Source organism: Puma concolor, chromosome E3, assembly GCF_028749965.1.
Source record: "Puma concolor isolate L17-30 chromosome E3, mPumCon1.1.hap2, whole genome shotgun sequence".
In the NCBI taxonomy this organism is placed as follows: domain Eukaryota; kingdom Metazoa; phylum Chordata; class Mammalia; order Carnivora; family Felidae; genus Puma; species Puma concolor.
This window is the reverse complement of record NC_141682.1, coordinates 32,566,963-32,586,306: the sequence shown is the minus strand read 5'-3', so window position 1 is coordinate 32,586,306 and position 19,344 is coordinate 32,566,963. Positions and strand designations below refer to the sequence as shown.

The window sequence follows — 19,344 nt, the reverse complement described above, 5'->3', positions numbered from 1 at the left end:
AGAAGGGGAGAGTCCTCTGAAAGGGAGAGGAGGGGCTTGCTCTACGGTCTTACTGGACACGGAGACAACCATCCGTGCTTCCTCCATCAGAGCTCTCCTCCTCCCAGGCTCTCCAGCCACATGTCGCCAGTGTAGACAGGGTGGGGGTGCCTCCCCACACCCAGAAGGTGAAGCGGTGGCCTGCTCCCTAGCAGCTTCCTCTTCCTGTTTAGCATTTTGTTTACGTTTTCTGAGCAGATTCTTTACATCTCCAATTTAAGAGACTAGGCGGTGCGGGTGTTTTTCGTTGGCAAACATGACTTAGCTCTAGAAAATCAGGGATCGACCAAGGGAGGAAAGGGTTAAAGGTAAAAGCCCTGTGGCCTCATCCTTCAGAGGAGTCTGTTGGAATACTGCCTGCATGCAGAACCTTCTGGGCTGTGTGGAAGTGGGTGGGGTGTAGCAGAGAGGCTAGGTCCCCCCAGCTCTGAAGACACCTTGCCCGTGAGCCGATGCACCCGGAGCCGCCCCCAGGCTTTGGTCTGCCCTCCTCCCCTTGCCCCTTCGCTGCTGAGGCTGACCGGCCCCTGGCGGTGGGGCATGGGGTGGCTGGAAGGCCCTCGTGAAAATGGCCCCACATGGCCACCCCCGTCTTGCACACGCTCAGAGGATCTTGGAGCCCTTGTCTAGTTAGGGCTCATTTAATCGACTAACCCATTCCGTTGTCTCATGAGGTGTCAAACAGAAAGGCATTTTTAATTTGATAATCATAACAGACCTGTGTAATAAGAATAATGGATTCTCTGTGGCTCTTCTGGCTACAAATTAAAGTCCTGTCAGCTAGTTGCATATTAGTCGTCCAGAGCCTGGGAATTATTTTTATTTTCTTGGCCTGGTAATGTGTGTGTGTGTGTGTGTGTGTGTGTGTGTGTGTGTAAGTTTATTACTATTTTTTTTTTTTTTTTAGTGGTCTCTGTACCCACTGTGGGGCTTGTTCTTCCAAGTGGCTGAGCCAGCCAGGCATCCCAGTAATATTTTAAGTTTTAAAAAAATTTTGTAGTGGGGCAGGAGCTCCCTGGTTTTCATAGCCTCCTGCCCCCTACTCCCTTTTAGAGCTGCTTTGCTTTACTTGTTGGTGTAGCCTGTGTGACTGTCGTGCCATTTTAGTCTGTATTCCACGTTAAGAGACACACTGTGGGAGAGGATTCTTAGGGGCATCAATGAAGGTAGTGGGCTGGACAGAAACACACACACACACACACACACACACACACACACACACACACACACATTTCATGCCCGTGTCAGACTCCTGGGTTTACTATTGCTTCGTAGGTAGGATGTAAGCTGTAACCACTGGGGACACTGGGCCAAGGGCATAGGAGCTCTTGGTATTATCTTTGCAGCTTCATGTGAATCTCTGTAATTCTTTCAAAATAAAAATTGAACAAAAAAGGGGCACCTGGGTGGCTCAGTCGGTTAAGTGTCCTACTTCGGCTCAGGTCATGATCTCACAGTTGGTTGGTTCAAGCCCCGTGACGGGCTCTGTGCTGACATCTCAGAGCCTGGAGCCTGCTTTGATTCTGTGACTCCCTCTCTCTCTGCCCCTCGCCTGCTCACACTCTGTCTCTTCTCTCTCTCTCAAAAATAAACATAAAAAAAATAAAGAAAAAAAATTGAACGAAAAGGACTTCATTCCTAGTGACCTGAAAGTGTTAACTTCCTGCAAAAGGCAGATAAGTTGACTGCTGCAGAATTGTCTGGGATGAATTTGTGCCTCTCAAAGGTATTCATCCAGTGGTTTGATGTACTCTCACAGTTTCTCATCATTTTGATGGAAATCCGTCTATATTAAAAACCTTGGTTTTCATCTCTCACATCTAATTTTTACATGGAATCTTAAGAGACTAGTAAAAGATCCAAACCAGAAAAGGGAGCACCTGAGATGTTTCCATGCTGGCTGCGGTGTCACTGAGGAACAAGGGGGCTGAGGGTCGGGCCATGTGCTGTGAGCACATGACAGGAGCCTGAGCAGCCAGAACTCGACACAGTTCACCTGTCCGTCAGCCCAAACCAGCCTGCGTGTTCCCCCATGTGGAGGATGGATCTGCCACGAACCCTTGTCAAATGAGGCCATATAGAAATGCAGATAAATAGCGTTCCCTACTTTTCAGGTCCTGTGTGACTTGAATTCCCACATGGGGTGAGGAACAGATCGGGATGAGTGACAAGACCCTGCAGAGACAATTCCAGAAAATAAGCGGTACAGTCCACGTGTGTTGGGAACGTCTCCCTCCCACAGGCCTTTCCAGGACTTGGTGCTTAGCTTCAGACATTGGCTGTTCATGTCACAGGTGGGGAGAGTGTGGACGCCTTGAGGAACATCTGAGAGGCGCTGTCTGCGAGGGGAAGGGGGTGATTAAGGGACCCTCTGTGGTGTACTCTCTAGAGCTTCCAGGGTGAATGCAGTGTCCTCAGCGGTTGTCCGAGTATGGGGTAGAGTCTCTACTTGGTGATGTTCTTTCCACCAAAAGTGCAGGAAAACGAAATAGCAAATGCAGGGCTCAGGTGTAGCCGGATGCATCGAAAACAGAACCGGTGATGGGCAGTCTAGAGTTTTTACACTGCGTAAATGTGTGGTGCACATCATACCAAGGACTGGCATTTCCATCCGTAAATGGATTGAGTTGAGTTAGAAGCTTCCTGTGGCGAATTGTTAAACAAGGCAACCCAGTTGTGACAAGATTTATAACAGCTGGTTTGCTGGGTTTCCACATTGATTGTCATGAGGAAGGATGGTGAGTGGAGCGGTAAAAAAAGGAAAAAAGACTTCAGAAAGAAAAGAGTGTGAAAGATGCTTCATCCAGGAAAAACGATACTTAATTGGTATATAGGTGCGTGCCTAGAGAGAGGTGTGATACAGACAGCTATAAAAACGTCACCAGAGTTGATTTCATGGTATTGGGCTCTCACGTGACTTTTACATTCCTGCTTAAATCTCCTCTGATTATTTTGTGGTGAGCATTTAAATTTTTATATTTATAAAAGAAACCCAGTCATACTGAGGAAATGGTCTCTGGTATTTAAAGGCATTCAGGGGGCGCCTGGGTGGCGCAGTCGGTTAAGCGTCCGACTTCAGCCAGGTCACGATCTCGCGGTCCGTGAGTTCGAGCCCCGCATCAGGCTCTGGGCTGATGGCTCAGAGCCTGGAGCCTGTTTCCGATTCTGTGTCTCCCTCTCTCTCTGCCCTTCCCCCGTTCATGCTCTGTCTCTCTCTGTCCCAAAAATAAATAAACGTTGAAAAAAAAAAATTAAATAAAGGCATTCAGGTTCAGGACGCCTGGGTGGCTCATTCGGTGAAGCGTCCAACTTTGGCTCTGGTCATGATCTTCATGGTTTGTGAGTTCGAGCCCCACATTAGCCTCTCTGCTGTCAGCTTGGAGCCTGCTTCAGATCTTCTGCCCTCCTCTCTCTCTCTCTTTCTCTCTCTCTCTCTGTCCCCCTCCCCACTTCAAAAATAAACATTACAAAAAAAAAAAAAAAAAAAGGCACTCAGATTCCAGACCTTTGGGTGGGAGGAGTACAAGCAGAGAATGTGGGAGAAGGCACCTCTCACTGTGGCTGGAGGGTAGGGGGGTGGTGGTACTTATGAGAAACCAAGTCCAACTCCCAAAGGAGACTGAGGAAAGATCCTCTGGGCCTTGTGGGCAGAGCGACCTGGGTGTGTGTCTTGGGAGTGTGCCTTACTTCTGACCTTGACCTTGGCCATGTGACCTTAGTCACAGACCGTATCTGTGCCCCGAGAATTTCCGCTCTGTCACCTGAGAAGCATAATATTGGATCATTGTGCCTAATACATGATAGACACTCAAACATTTTTCAAACAAATGAAGGATGAATGAATGCATGCATGCTTGATTCACTGAAGTGACCTGGGTAAAGTCTGATCTATGTGGTACATAATAAACAGCATTTTTCTTCTCCTGGTTCTCGTGTTCTTTTCCTTAGCCAGTATACCTGGGGAGTGAATTCTGTAGAGTCTTCTTGCAGCCTGAGTTCTGTGTTCCGTAGTATGGTCTTATGTGGAGGTAGGTGTGGGCTTAGCTGCTTCTCCTCTTTATGCCTCAGTTTCCTCGTGTGTGAAATGAGCATTGTGACAACACATTGGAAGCGTTAGATGATAAAGACTTCACATGATGCCTGGCAAATACTAAATGTTTGTTGCATGTAGCAGTTAATAAAAATAATGAGTATTCCCTAGGTTGAGTACATGGTGTTTAGTACATGCTTCTATAAATGGAGAGAATATTACCTAGTGCCTGATACAGAATAGAGCACAACACACGTCAGCATCTTGACTTTGTGGGAACTGGAACCAGTTAGTACTGATTTTCATTATGAGTGAATGGTTTTTGAAGGGATTCTTCAAATGTGCCCTATGTGGTGTAGTCTTCTCCAGTGGTGATCGCTAAAACAGAAAAATGTAATAATATTTATAAGATGCACCTTGTGTGTTTTTCTTTACACACTTTCCCCCTCCCCCCAACTTCGGTCTATATTACCATTTTTTAAAAACGTATTTTTTAACATTCTTGTACCTGCAGAGAAAACGAGGTGCTCAAAGTCCAACTGAAGAAATATGTAGGAGCTGTCCAGATGCTGAAAAGAGAAGGTCAAACAGCTGAAGGTGAGGAGGAGACTGAGCTTGGGTGGGGAGCGGGCCAAGCTTTTTAATCTTTATAGCCTCTGTGCCTGGCACACAGTAGGCACTCAACATGTGATGACTGCATATGCAGGTGAATCACAAACACAGTACTGGTCAGGATTCTAGAAAACTAATCAGATGGAACATCCTGTTGTGTTTTCTTGCTGAATCCGGTAAGACATCCTTGCTAGATCACTAGCAACAATTGTATCTGTTTGTATACTTAAGGAATTTTATATGTTTCGGGTCTTGAGATAATTGCCAGATAGCAAACCTTATAGAATGATTAAGTCCCATCAGGCTAGTGGTGAAAGCAACAGAACCCCAAAGTGGTAGAGAATCAGATCTGTGGAGTTAGGCTGACCAGGCTCTAGCTCCAATTCTGGCTTTGTTTTGTTTTGTTTTCAAGCTCTCTGTATGATAATTTCTTCATTGGTAGAATAGGGTTAGTTGACAGTCCCTACCTCATGAGGTAGGTACATAGACATCTTAGCATATTGCCTACTATAGGCTAAGTACCGAGTAAATTGTAGCTAGTCAGAAATAAAAGGGGATAGAAAAATGATCTCTTGACCAAGATTTCACTAAATGAGGTGATACCCTATGCTTCCTGTCTGCATTTTGGCTACAGTTGAACTGTCATGAGTCAACCAGAACATTTCTCAGTTCAGCAGGAAGAAAGGGTGTTTAACTTTGGCTGAAACGTCCTGCAGCCTTTCAGCCAACTTAGCATTAAAAGACTGTCTTACATGCAAGTGAGCTCTTGGAGTGTAGACATTTTAACAAAGGGGTAGACCCTCCGGCCTCCCAGGTCTTGGGTGTCAGCCAGACCTACACTTGAAGCCAGGCTCAGCCAGTATAACTTGATGTCTTGGAATTATTTTGCCATGTATAAGTGGAAACATCCCACCAACATCACAGAAGTTGTTGTGGGGTTTTCCTGAAACAATGAACGTGAAGAAGTTTCCATTATTGCACCTGGCATGTAATTAGTGTTCGGTAAATGGTAGTTATTTTTCTTTGTTACAGAGGGAGACAGGATTGGAATCGGGATGTGGTTTGTATATTAATAACAGAAAGGCTTGAGTTTTGTTTAAAGCTTTTGTGTTTATTACGGTCTCTGTTTGATCGGCCTCAATGTGTGTGTGTTTTTCTTTTTTCCTCTGATCACATGCCTCGCTTCATTTCCAGTTGGTCTGTGCCTGTTAGCAGTCTAGGGGGTTATCACTACAGAGTCAGTTGAGGCCTCCTCACCTTGTCAAGGGCTCATCACCTTCTCAAACAGATACTGCTGTTACAGCCCTGCATTCATTTCACCTCGTGCAGTTAGGTGTGTGTGGGTCTTTTACTTTTCGCTCCCCATCTTTGTGTCCCCAGCACCTAGCTTTGTAGCTGCCTGGCCCACCCATGACGTGTCTCAATGAGTAGTATTTGTCTGTCCTTTACCATTTCCAGGCAGCTTCAAGTCCTTTTTCATTTGACTCCATCACCCTGTGAGGAGTGGGTATTTTTGCTCTACTTTAAAAAGTTCCTTATTTGAGGCTCAGGAGAGCTTAAGGGGCTTGTATGTGATTCTCAGGTGGAAATGAACTCAGGGCATTTTCTCCAAATCCCTGGTTCTTTGCTTATAGGGTTCTTTGTTTTAAAATTTTTTTAAGATTTATTTATTTTTGAGAGAGAGACAGAGCACAAGCAGAGGAGAGGCAGAGGGAGAGGGAGAAAGAATCCCAAGCAGGCTCCAGGCTCCAAGTTGTCAGCACAGAGCCCGATGAGGGGCTTGAACCCATGAACCGTGAGACCATGACTTGAGCCAAATTCATACGCTTAACCGACTGAGCCACCCAGGCGCCCCTGCCTTGCAGAGTTCTTAAACTCTTGTGTGCAAAGGGAAGTACCTGAGGAACTTGGTAACTATGCCGCTTCTCAGGGGAGAAGAGGGCTCCTCCTTTCAGGAGCTGTTGCATTGGATCTCGGATGGACCGCACGTTTGCTTGTCTAGATATGTGACTCTTACGCCCGTGATGTGTAGTCTGCACCCCACTGCCTTTGGAGATATCTGTACTCTGCCTGCTCAGAACTTTGACTTGGTGCAGTAAGAAAATTAAACCTAGGAAAAAAGGACCCCTGCTGGGCTTTTGTTGGATTTAAAAACCTCAACGCTGTAAAATGCATTTTGGCGTGTGAGCACTTTGGGAGTCTTCCTCCGGCAAATGGGTCCATGGAACCTGCAGTGTGCAGCATAGTTTTTTTGGTTGTTGTTGTTCGTTTGCAGCTGAAGTTCCCTGTCCTAAGACATAGGCTGAGAGTTCTGAGCCAGAGCAGGGTATGTGCCTTCAGGCAAGACAGCCCTGGAACGGATTGGAGCTGAGACCGTGTAGCGTATTTTGTACTCCGTGTGGTAGCAGTTGTTAACTGCTGTTACTACCGGGAATGCCCTTCAAGACCATCTACTTTACCTGTGGGTCCTCTGTCAGCAGAAGGTTTTTATGAAAGCCCTTGGGCGTCGGCATACCCTCACGAAGGCTCTGTTGCTTATTAAGTGCTGTAGTTTGCAGTCAGAAATGCTAGTGAGTGCCTCCTCCGTGCCCAGCACCGCGAAGCAGCCTCACTACAAGTTACTCTCTGGGGGGGGGTACCTGGGTGGCTCAGGAGGTTAAGTGTCCGACTTTAGCTCAGGTCACGATCTCACGGTTCGTGAGTTCCGGGCTCACTGCTGTCCGCACAGAGCCCGCTTGGGATCCTCTGTCCCCCTCCGTCTGTCCTTCCCCTGCTCATTCTCTTTCTTTCTCTCAAAATAATAAACTTAAAAAAAACCCCAAAAGAGAGCTTTTACCTCACTTTCACGTGATGCCCTCTGTTAGTCCAGCAAAGTGGGACTCCGTGCTCAAGCCCAGCTAGTTGCCGACTCACGCTGAAATGATGAGCGAGGACCCTTATCAGGCTGTGGCAGCTTGGGGTGTCTTGGCCAGGCTGGGATGGCGTGGGGTGTGTGGGGCGTTGGAGGGGCAGGGGCAGGGGCAGTAGGAGAGCCCGAGAGTCCGTTCTGATCTCTGATTGCCGTGGCTCCTGGTGTTACGGGGCTGGAGCTGGAGATGGGTGCCAGCTTCCCAGATTCCAGGTGGGGATTCAGAATGCATTTTCCACAATATGAGTCTTTTAGTTCAAGGATCTAAGGATCCTTTTTGTCTTTTGGCAACAATTTCCTTATGAAAGTGTGAGCACTCATCAGTAGGGAAAAGAGTGAAAAACCACTTTAAGCCCTAAATGCCTTCAGGGCTGAAGAGAAGTCTGAGGGCTGTGTTGAGACCCCCACCTTCATTGTTGTGGAAATGCCTCTGGGAGTTAAAACAAAAGCAAAAAACGAACCTTGAGAATGGATTGTTGACACCCTTTAATTTTCTGGATCTAGATTTCAGATTTGCACCCTTTTCCTTTTTTAAAAGAATGGTATAATTCCTCCAGGAAAACCATGGTTTAGTCAGCAAAGTCTGGACTAGGATTTTGGTGGCCTCATGAAATAACTGAAGGAAAATTTTTGTTTTTTCTTAATGTCCAGAAGTGAGGTTGGGTTGTTCCTCCCCTCAAGTGCTAGGTTTCCTCAGTGAGGTCAGCTTTCCCAACAGCTTAAAACACCTTCACCTGAGGTTTTGGATCTCTTGTCATCCCCGGGTGTGTCGTCTGTTCCCCTCCAGCCTTAGAGCTGTGGCGTAAGGGCTTCCACATCCACAGAGAACTGGCTGGACAGTGAGGCTCACAGCGTGACTCTCCCTGGGCCTGGGAGCAGTTGTGTTAAGGAGTCGAGGCACCGCCTCTCCTCTCCAGCACCGGGCGCTGGCACTTACGGAGGGGAGGGCCACAAGGAGATCACTCTCCAGACGAATGTTTTCCTCTCAGGCTTCACTGAATTTTGAAGCGTACTCTGACAAGTTGGACTCTTGCCCGAGGAGGCTGAGGAGCAGGTGAACCTATTCGGATCCCTGATAGGTTGTGTCCGCAAGACCGGCTCATTCTCTCAAGAGTCGACTCACATTAGCCAAACTTGCAGGGAATGATGTACAATCAGATGCAGTTCATCCATCAGTAGGGAGAAGCTGGAAGGCCCAGATCTGATGCTCAGGTACTTCATTCCTCTGGCCTTCTCAACTTGGGGAGCTGGAGTCTGCCCTGATGGTGGCCTGCTGAGTCAGAGAAGGGGGGACTGGTTGGGCACTTCAGCTGTTCAGTGGCTTAATGTGTCCCAGACCTGGTGAGGGAAAGGTCTCGACCGGGGTAAGCCTTTACTTGGAGAGACGCTGTCACCTGCTGGTCTTTCCGTGGTCCTTTTTCTCCTTTTCAGCTTGTGGTTTAACAGGGTGCTGTGCTAGTTGTGTCACATGGTAGTTGATGGTGAGAGCGAAGAAGAGAACGTGATCTTCTGAGATACTTACATGTTTTGTACTTGCCTCCTAACCAGTAGCCAGCAGATGACTTTGTTGCAGCTTCGAGATGCTACTTAACGAAGGCTCCTCTCCCTGTCTCTCCAGTTCCCTGTAAGACACAGACACAGGACTCTCTAGGAAACAACAGCGTGACCTGCAGCCATTGTCACCGTCCCTCACACACTGCCCCACGTGTAGACCCAGGGACTCCCCTTGTGAGGGCTTGTCGGGTCTGCAGAATTCCTTCTCCCCCAGTGGGGGCCGGGAGGGAAGAGAGTCCATGGGGGACCTTTGAGTGCCCTGCACACGATCGAGAATCTCCCCACCCAGCCACAGGGTGGGGGGTGAGGCTGAGGGTATTTCGCTGATGGAAGTCTCCATGGGGAAACGCAGCCCCCGAATGGAGTCCACCTGCCAAGAGCTGTGAGGGCCGCAGCCACGGAGGGGCCTCCGGAGGGGAGATGCTAGCGGGGCTGGGTCGGGAGCATAGTGTAGCGACAGGGCTTCTGCTCTGCTGCTTTGGCCGTCAGAGAAAGAAGGAAGGCTTGTCCTGCCCTTGGCTGGTGTCTTTGTCCAAGGTGCCGCTTCATCCCGCCCTTGGCCCCGGAGCGAGACAGTTGCGGCCACAGCGTTGGGGAGACCTGGCATCCCACCTGGTCCTGGCATCTCACGATGGACATGGGTGGATGAGTGACTTCTGTGTAAGAACACTGAGGACGCCCCTGTACAGCTGACTCACGGGCCACGTGGCCTTTCTGTGACTCCGTTTCTTCTTCTGTAAAAGGGGAATTGCCGTAGTAACTTCCTCGCAGGCTTTGCGGGAAAGCAGACATAGATCAGTACGAAGCCTTTAGAACCTCTCTGACTTGTAACCGTTCAGTACGAGTTAGTAGTTGACATTATGGTCACTCCTTATATACCTCTGACAGCCCTTTGGTACAGTCTTAAAGTTAGAATGAAAACAGTATGTACCTGATAAGCCCTTGTGAGGATTATGTGTTAGATGAGGGGGTTGAGATCACACGCTCGTATCAGAGTCTGGCATCTGGAAGATACTGTGGCGGGCAGAATGCTGGTCCTGCAGGGACATCTGTGTCCCGATCCCCAGAACCTGTGAATATGCTACCTGCTCTGGCAAAAGGGACGTTTCAGCTGTGGGTAGGTGAAGGATCTTGACGAGGGGAGATTACCCTGGTTTCTCCCGATGGCCCCAGCATGCTCACAAGGGTCCTCACAAAAGGAAGGAGGAGGGTCTGAGAGGTTCCAGAAGCTGGGAAGACCCAGGGAATGGGCTCTGCCCTGGAGCCTCTAGGGGGAGCACGGACCTGCCTTTGGCCTGACCAGAGCCTGTAGGACCTTCGAGACTTCTCACCTCCTGAGCCGTGAGGTAACAGTTTTGGGGTGTTCTAAGCCCCCGAGTTTGTGGTTGTTACAGCAGCTGCAGGAAACGAGCACAGCTACTAACTAAGCTGACTCGAGGTGCTGACTCGAGCGTGGACAGGCCCTGGGCCCATCGTCATCACGGTCTTATGGAGCTTGAGCCGGGGTGCTGATGTTTCGAAGGTGGGGTTTTTTGTCAGAGTTTCCCCGTGGGCACAATGAGACCTCAAAGGAGAGCTGTGGCCTTTGCTGGGTGGCACACATGGGACAGGAAAGCTCACTGCCCCGGCGCGTGCCTGTGCACCGTGTGTCCTGGGGTCACCCGTGCCGACCCCTGTGGATGGTTCCCGTCACCGCCTGCCCCGGACGCCGGAGGCGAAGCCCCCACGCCGTGTGGTTGGGACCTCACTGCTGGAAGGACCCTTGGTGTTACTCTTCAGATGTGGGCGGTGGCCGCGGGTGCGGTCAACGAGGCTGCTTTCTCGGCATCCCGTGGGATTTCTTCTGGGCTCTTTGCCGCTCAGCAGAACCTTGCTCAGTGGCGGCCTTCTCTCGGGCTCCCCTGAGGAGCATTTACCTGTGAATCGGAGCTGGCTCTCTGGGCCAAGGAGGAGCGGTGTTCCTGCCAGGGGCAGCCTTCTTTCCTGTTGGGGCCTGGGGGGCTGGGGCCACTACAGTTCTCTCATCTCCATGTGAGGCCGTCGCGCACAGGGAGGAGCTGAGCTGGGTGGCAGGGAAGAGCTGGGTTCTGATCATGTCCTTTGAGCCTCTGAATCCAGCCATACTTGACAGGAGAGTGCAGCCCTGAGTTCCCACCCTCGCTCCCCGGCCCGTTTTCAAGCTTGAGTTGGGTTTCGGTAGCTCATAGGCTTGTGTGAACGATCAGCTCTTTACTGGATGCGGAATCCCTCCTGTCCTGGGACAGGGCTCTTAATTCTCGGAATCTGTTTTTGCAAATACCCCTGTCTGTGGTGTGTCGGGGGCTCTTGCTCCTGGCCTTCCCCTCGTTGGGCTCCCTCCACTGTCCTGCCTTGGCCACCGTCGTCTTCTCCTGTAGTGATGGGTTTAAGGCTGCACGCTCTTGTCGGTGGCTCCATTTAATTAACATGTCATGGGCTCAGGGACAGAGGGCTCTGTTGCTAGTGGCCATCATGGTCACTGGCGGTGAGGCAGGAGGTACAGTGGGAGGAACTTGACAGATGATGGAAGTTTGGGAGCAATTTAAAAAATTTAAGAAACGGAAGAAGAAGAAAAAAGTCCTCAGCCTCTCTGATTTGTTGCATGTCTGCCTGCGTGTGGCCTGCTCGCTGATGCCCCGTTGAACATGGTGTGTGCTTCTTACTCTCAGGGACCTGTGTGTCTCTGGGCTCCCAGAAAATAGGGCAGGACAGTTGAGGCCCCGGTTCTGTGGAGATGGATGGCCATGGGTGGGGTATTGCTAGAGCCTGCGTGTGTCCCTGGGTGTGGGGGGGCCTGACTTTGTGTCCAGTAGTGTAAACCACAGCAGGTTTGGGCCGTCTCTGCTTGGGTGGCCTTGCGTCCTGCCCCCCGTGTGCACAGATGTCTTGATCTGCGGCGGGCGGCTTTGGTCACGAGGAAGGCTGGCTCCTGACTCTGCCTGTGCTTGTGTCTGGGTGTAGTGGGACAGGTGTGGAACCTCGTGGAAGCATCCACCAGATGCCATCACTGTGCTCTTTAAAACCCGCTCCAGGCCTTTTGATGCTGGCCTCCAGTGCTGGCTGTGGCCCGGCCCTCCCCGCCCACCTTCCAACCCCACCTCCTCCTGGCCTGTCCCCGCCCCTGCACTCTCCCCCAGCCACACTGGCGTTCAGGCTCTTCCCCAGATGCACCAGGCTCGTTCCTGCCTCAGTGCCTCTGTGGTTGTTCCTCTGCTGGAATGCTCTTTACCCGTGTCTGCACGGCTGACTCACCCCGTCAGGCAGGTCTCTGTTCAGGGGTCCCCTCCCCTGACCGCCCTATCTCATGTTGTGTCTTCCCCCTCCTCTTTTATCATGTTACTTCATCACAGAGTGTATCGGGACCTCGGAGTATCTTGACGCTTCACCCCGTCCTGTGCTTGCTGTCTGTGCCCCTCTGTGCCCCTCTGTGCAATCCACAAGAGCGGGGACCTTGTCTGTTCTTTCTTCCCCTGTGTTCAAAGTGCCTTGAGCAGTGCTGGACTCAGGTACGTGCTCCATGAGTGTTCACATGAATGAGTAGAAATTTCAGAGGGGCTGTTGTAGGACCTCGTGGCAGGTTAGGTGACAGAAGACCCGTGGCCGCTCTGCAGGGCGCGGCCGTGGGCGGGTTGGTGGGTCAGTGCCACGCTGCCAGTGTGCTGGACCCCACGTAACCGCTTCTGATGCTTGGCCTCCAGTCAGATTCTTACCACGTGTTGCTTGTTTATTGTGCCTATGGTTAGCACACGATTTTGACTCTGCTCTGGTCTCATCGTTCAGGGGTCTTGAGGGTAGGACTCCTACAGTCCGATTTTATCTGGCCTAAAAAAAAGTCTAGAAGTGCCTGTCTTCAGGGATGTCTTGATCCAGGGGTTCAAATAACAGGACCCCCGCCCCCCCGCCCATTTCTCAGGTCTGGTTTCCCCCCCACCCTTCTCCCCCTAGTGTTGGCAGTGTGTGCTGCTACGTGTCAGACCGCTAGTCCTCTGGGGGAGAAGTCCTCCGGTTGAGGGTGCTGGCTGATGCTCCCCCCATGGCGGAACCCAGGCTGCCAACCCTGTGTTGCTGAGTGCCGCGTAGAGAAGAATGCACAGCCTGGGCTCCTGTGACTGCTAGGCCCAGCCCCCGTGCCCCAGTGGGCCCTGGCCCGTTCTCAGCGGGCCTTCTCATGCCGGCAAGAGGCTGCCCGCAGCTCTGGGTTTCATCTTTTCGGCAAACGAGCGGAAGAGAGCGCTTCTCTTCCCCAGCAGTTTCCATATAAACCACTCTGCCATCTTTCCCCACGTGGAGCAGACTGGTGCTTCCCAGCCTTGGCTCCACACTCAGTCACCTGGGGAGTAAAAATGCCCGTGCTTGCCCACAGGAACCACTCCCTTGGCGGATTATCACCTGCACACGAATGAAGTTCAGGGCCAGCCGGTAGGCTACAAATGTGACCGCTTTCTGGCTCCTGGCCGGCGGCAGGCGTCCCAGGTCAATCAAAGCTCTGTCTTTCATCTCCAGTCCAGGTGTGACCTCAGGACTCGTCTCCAGATAGGTTCCAGCAATTATGAAGGGGGTGGGTGGTTAGGGAGGTGGGTGTGTAATGGAAGGTGTTCGCCCCCACTGCTGAGTCAACACGGTACTTGTACTGTGCCCGCCCTGCCACCTCCCACCTCCCAAGGACCCACAGGGGGCGTCAAGCCCGTCTCCCTTGTTTCTCTGACCTTTCCCTTCCCCCCAGGAGCGTGGCCCTGCTCCTCCGTGCCCAGCGTCCTTCCCCTCTGGGTGGCGCTCATGAAGCTTCAGTGCATTCTGGCCATGTGCCCCCATCCTGACCGCTTTCTGATCCCTCCTGTTGGCTTATCCACTTTCCTCTTCTGGAAGCGCCACTCCCTTCTCCGTGGCCAGGCCAGATGTTGCGTTGATTATAAGAGCCAGCTCTTCTGTCCCCATAAAGAAATGTAATCACACTGGTCTTCGGTTTGCTAAACTCCTCTTGCCCTGGGGAGCAGTAAGCTAGCCCTGGCATTTGATTGCCTGCCCGCCCTCAGGACTTTGTGGCCCTGTCTCGGGTATGTGGTCTGTCTGACGGCACAGAGGACACTTTAGTTTGTGTGTGTGTTGACCACGGGCACAATAAGTATTTGATAAAACTCGTTGCCACATTCCATCCACATACTCTCAGCAGTGATTTTGGAGTAGTGGGCAAGTTGGCAGAGACAGGAGCGGCATTCTCTGAGAGGAGGAGAAGTTGGGGGGAAGCAGCGTCACTCAAGAAAAGGAACAGAATCATTGTTCCCCCTTCTTTCAGCAGTGGCCCGCACCACTCTGCCCGCAGCCCACGGCCGGGGACTAGGCCTGGGGTTCCAGCTGGATGCGGACGGGTCTGGGGACTGTCTTCTCTGGCTGGGTGGCTGCTTCCCAGCAGGAGTTCAGTACAAGGGAAGGGGAGCAGAGGTTCATGCCAGTCATAGTGGGCACTCGCTTGGATGCATGTGGGGGTCTGTCTCCTAAGCCACTTGGGTGGCTCCTGAGAAAGGGACCTCAAACCCAGTATGCTTTTTGTGGGACTTGTGCCTTTAGAGTCTTGGAAGGAGTGCTTGGTAACTTGTAAGGGTCTGCAGTAGAAAGAGCGTCCAGGAATGTGGCCGAGACGTGTCTGTGAGGAAGCCTGATGGCCTTGCCGGTCATTAATTGGGGTGGAAAGGCCATGTTGTACCTGCCCCGTGTTGAAAGGTGTTTCTGGTGTCCCCTGCAAATCTTGGCTTATTGATGGGAAGAAAGGATCCCCTGTGATTCTCTCAGTAGATTGGGCGTGTGCCAGGCACAGTTGTGGGAATGCTTCAGTGACTGACAGGTACAAGCTGTCCGCCTGAGCTGACTGCTTAGTGAGGGCACGGACAGTGAAAAGTAGACACACAACTACAAATGCAGGCCATGAAACAGCTCTGCCTTTTCTGACGAGACCTGGAATCACCTCGAGAAATACCCGGTCGATGGTGAAAGCAGAAGCCTCCATTCAGTGGGTACCCGTAACGTGCTGGACCTGTGGCGGGTTCTTCGGCCTGTAGCGTTTCTGTTGGTACTCCCACTGGACACGTGTGACGAGACCGCGGCTCTGAGAGATGGGTGTGCTCAAGGTCCCCGTACTAGGGGTCTCCAGAGAAACCGCTACATATATACACACACGCACATAAGCACGCATGTATGCATGCATACATATGTGTATATACACGTACACACGCGGGTTATACGTACAAACACATGTATATAGAGCTGTGTCTATGTCCATATACAGTTGTGTGCACATGCCTCTCTATCTCTGTGTGATGTGACTGATCGATTTTTAAGGAATTAGCTCATGCTCTTGTAGAATCTGGGAGCTACGAAATCTGCAGGGTAGGCGGGCAGGCCGGAGACCCAGGGAAGACTCGATGTGGTAGTCTTGAGTCCGAGGCCATCTGGAGGCAGGATTCCTCCTTGTGGGGGAGCTCCGTCTTTCCTCTTAGAGCTTAAGGCCTGCTTCCCTTCCATGCATTGAATGAGGCACACCCACATTATGGAGAGGAATTAGCCTCGAAGCCTACTGTTAAAATGTTAATCTCCTTTTAAAAAGTACCTTTATAGTGGCAGTTGGACGAACGTTTGACCACACACGTGGGTGCCAGGGCCCGGGCACGTTGTCATGTGAAATTAACCATTAGAGTCCTCTGCCTAGACAGAGGCCAAGCCGGGGTCTTAGCCAGGTTTAGGCTGAGTGCATGCGTTTCCTGCTTCTCCACGTCCGTTATGCTAGCGGGAGAATGGTGTCCTAGGTGGTAAAATCTGTTGTGTCACCCTGGACCTCCGAGGTGGGGTGTAGCTGCTGACCAGGAGCTGCCTGCCTATGTGGGGCAGCCTGGGGTGGGGTAGCTCAGCGGGGTAGCATGTACCCCTTAACTTTATCCTGAGAAAGGTCCATTCCCTGTCCCTCCTCTCCCTGGACGACTGAAACCTAATGTGTGCTGCTGGGTCAGAACGTGACTGCTTCGGGACTGGCCATCAGACTTGGGGAGAAACCACTTCTAGTAGCAGTGGAGACGAGGCGGGCTATTGGCCTTGTTTTCTTCCTCAGCGAAGGCTCCTCCTCCCACAGTAAAAGGAGAGGAGGTGCCTGAGGAGGCCACAGTAGAACACGGAGGCAAAGACAGGCTTGGGTTTTCCAGCCAGTGGGGTCTGGGATGAATCTCCACACTCTCCTCGATTAGTTCCAAATTCTTAGAATAAGTTTTTAACTCAGAGCTTTCAGTGTGTTCATTTGGGGGGCAGAGGTAGTAATGTAGTGTTGACTTGTGCAGCTATTTGAAGTCTCAAACGGGTGACATGTGTAAAGCACCAGGCAATTGTTGACGTTATTTTGGATCGGAGGTGCGTTTTGCAGGGCGTCTAGTATGCGGAAGGTCAAGGCACATTAGCAGAACACCTGTATGTTAATTTCTGAAAGTGGGTGAATAATTGTGGGGATAATCGTAAAGTCGATCTCCTTGAGAGCCTTGCAGTCCTGGTAAATGATTTGTGTGATGAGCTAGTTTACTGACCTTCAAATAAATAACCTAAACCAGTAGCTCAGTACCTGGCCCCTTACACAGGGATCAGTACTGGCAGCACCCAGGGAGCCATTTGTGGGACAGTGGCCCAAACTCTGATTTTTTTTTTTTTTAATTAGAATTTACTGGAAAAGCCTGGGGAATAAGGTACCCAATACCCAGTGTATTCACTCCCCCACCCCCCAGATTCACTGGACAGTTTTCCGTATTTATTTCAGATCAAGGAAAAGAATTAAGTTTCAAGTGCCATTTAGGTAGGACGTCCTTACTGATGACATCCATATGTTCCCAGATGAACCCTGTGCCCCAGCTTGCGTCGCCTGCCTCCCTTATGGTAATCCTGTGGATTTCAGAGGAGGGTTAGAACTCTGATGGGCCATTCCAGGCTCCTCGAGTGCCCACTCCTGGTGGGGTGGGGGGGAGGTGAGGTAGGAGCAGCTCTACCCAGCACACTGGATTGAGAATGGGAGGGAGGCAACCCCCTGAAATGAGAAGGGAGACTAATGAAGAGGGCACATTGGGTAGCAGAAGCACAGGCCGCCATGCAGCCCGAGTGACGTGGGGAATGTAACCTCTCCAGAATTTTTACTCAGGAGAGGTTTGGTGGTTTTGTTGGGTAGGGGTTTGGAGGCATTGTCTTGACACTGCATCTGCATAACATGGGCTCTGTTACTCTGAATTTTGTATGTTCATTTGGGCTAGTGGATCAGGTGGCAACCTGTGGCTGCCTTAAAAAAACCAAACCAACCCAAACAATGACTTGTACAAGATTTTTCTCTTACTTACCAAAAGTCCGGAAATACATCGTCTTGTCTGGGGCTGGTGTGATGGTTTTATGATCATCAGGAACTCGGGCTGTTTTTTCTTTTTGCTCTGCCATCTGCGGTACGTGGCTTTTTATCGTGTTGATTGCCTCATGGCACCTAGAAGGCAGCTGGTGTTCCAGCCCTTACATCTGTATTTCAGGCGGGTGGAAGTGGGAAGTGGGGAATGGCCGAGCCTGCATTTTGTAGCTGAATTGTATAAGGATTTAAAGCTTCAGGGACAATCTTTAAGGAATTTTTCAGAGTACCGCCCCTCCTCCAGGGCCTCTGCTTCTAGCTCTTGGGCTCCCCTGATGGCAAGGAAACCTGGGAAATGTGATGGCGTCATTGGCACACCAAGAAGGAGGGATAATGGATATTGGGTAGGCAGCCGGCAGTCCTGGCCCCAGGTGGCTTGGGGGAGGGTCAGGCTGATGGAAACTATGTGGCAGGGGTGGGGGGTTGCCACAGCTCCTCCCCCCCCCCCCCCCCCCCCCGTTTCCCACCATCCCCAACCAGCCTTTAGTGCTGTCAGCATTAAGAAAAGCTTCATCAAAGGCACAGGGGTCATCATTGCAAGAGGATCTGGTCCCTGGTCTCTCCGGGGACTGCCATAAAGGGTAACATTTTATTTACTCGCCCTGATTTTATCCCCTGCAGGATGCTTTCCTCTGCTAAGTCATTGCAAGAGCAATTGCCTGGAAATACCAAGTATCGATTCGTGATTTCTGTTCATTTCTTTTTTATTGTTCGGTGGGAGATGAAGGCCCAGAAACAGAATAGGAGCACTTGGAGGGCTTCAGCTCCCTCCTCGGAGGCGGAGGCCATGGCCAGAGGTCCATGGATCATTGTTGCTGTTACTTTTTAGGGCCGCCTTGGCCTTGGGTTGTTGTGCAGTTTGTCAGTCAGCGTCTTCTTTGGTGTCCGGCTCCTCTCCTGCCAGGAAGCTGACAGGTGGCTTGTTTTGTTAAATGCCACTCTAGTTCTGAAAGCTGCTCTAAGTTTCTAATCAGAGCTTTCATCAGGCATCGGGTCTTTGTGCTTTGCTTGTGTGGGTAATGACGCCTTGTACCTCAGGTGAGAGTTGCTTGTCTAAATGGTTTTTCTTGGACCGAATAGAAAAACAGACATGCTGTAAAGAGATAAAGCTCATCTCTCCATCTGGAGTTGTTTCACGGGTTTACGGCCTCGATTTCACACTGTGTTTGGGTGGAAATCCCCTTCCTTCTCCCCTCCCCTCCCCTGCCCTGGAAGGCGTCCTTACCCGTGTGCCTCCTGTTGACTCTGTCTAGAATCTTCCTGCTGCCCAGCATACCCCCTGTTCACAGACCTCACTGCCCCACCTTGATTTCCCTCACTTCTGTAGTATTGCTGCCTGTTTTGTACTTATATGTACTTTTTTATTTCTTCCTTTCTTGAGTGACGTATTCACTAAGCGTTTATACCAGGATTCGGGTTCCTTGTGAGGAGCACTGACTTGGTTTTCATACTGTTGGGCAGACACCTTGCAAAGACAGATGCCTGACCCCTGGGAGGTGACAAATCGCTTTTTGGTGAATGAGTGACAGAATGAAATGTGTTGAGCCCCTTATGGTAATAGCTCATGTGGATTAAGCCTCATATGCCAGGCCCTGCTCTAACTGCTTGATAGGCACCCTTCCTGCGGGCTGACTGCTTCACTGTCCCTGCTGTGCAGGTGGGGGAACTGGGACTTAAGAGGCCCGAACATAGAGAGGGGACGAACTGGCTTACGGCCCCTGCCATCCCCTGTGTTTTAGATTGTTGTTCCTGTCATCGGCGTGGCCGAGTGCT

At 51.0% G+C, this 19,344-nt stretch overlaps 1 protein-coding gene across 4 annotated transcripts in view; it reads left to right on the top strand.

Annotated features, from left to right (window-relative positions):
* Nucleotides 1-19,344, top strand: part of SNX29 (sorting nexin 29) — a 497,953-nt gene that overhangs the window by 193,623 nt on the left and 284,986 nt on the right. For all 4 annotated transcript variants that reach the window (XM_086691204.1, XM_086691206.1, XM_086691205.1 and 1 more), the window contains one exon: nucleotides 4,584-4,666. In XM_086691204.1, the coding sequence (XP_086547330.1) occupies nucleotides 4,584-4,666 (83 nt within the window). The remainder of the gene's footprint in view (nucleotides 1-4,583; nucleotides 4,667-19,344) is intronic.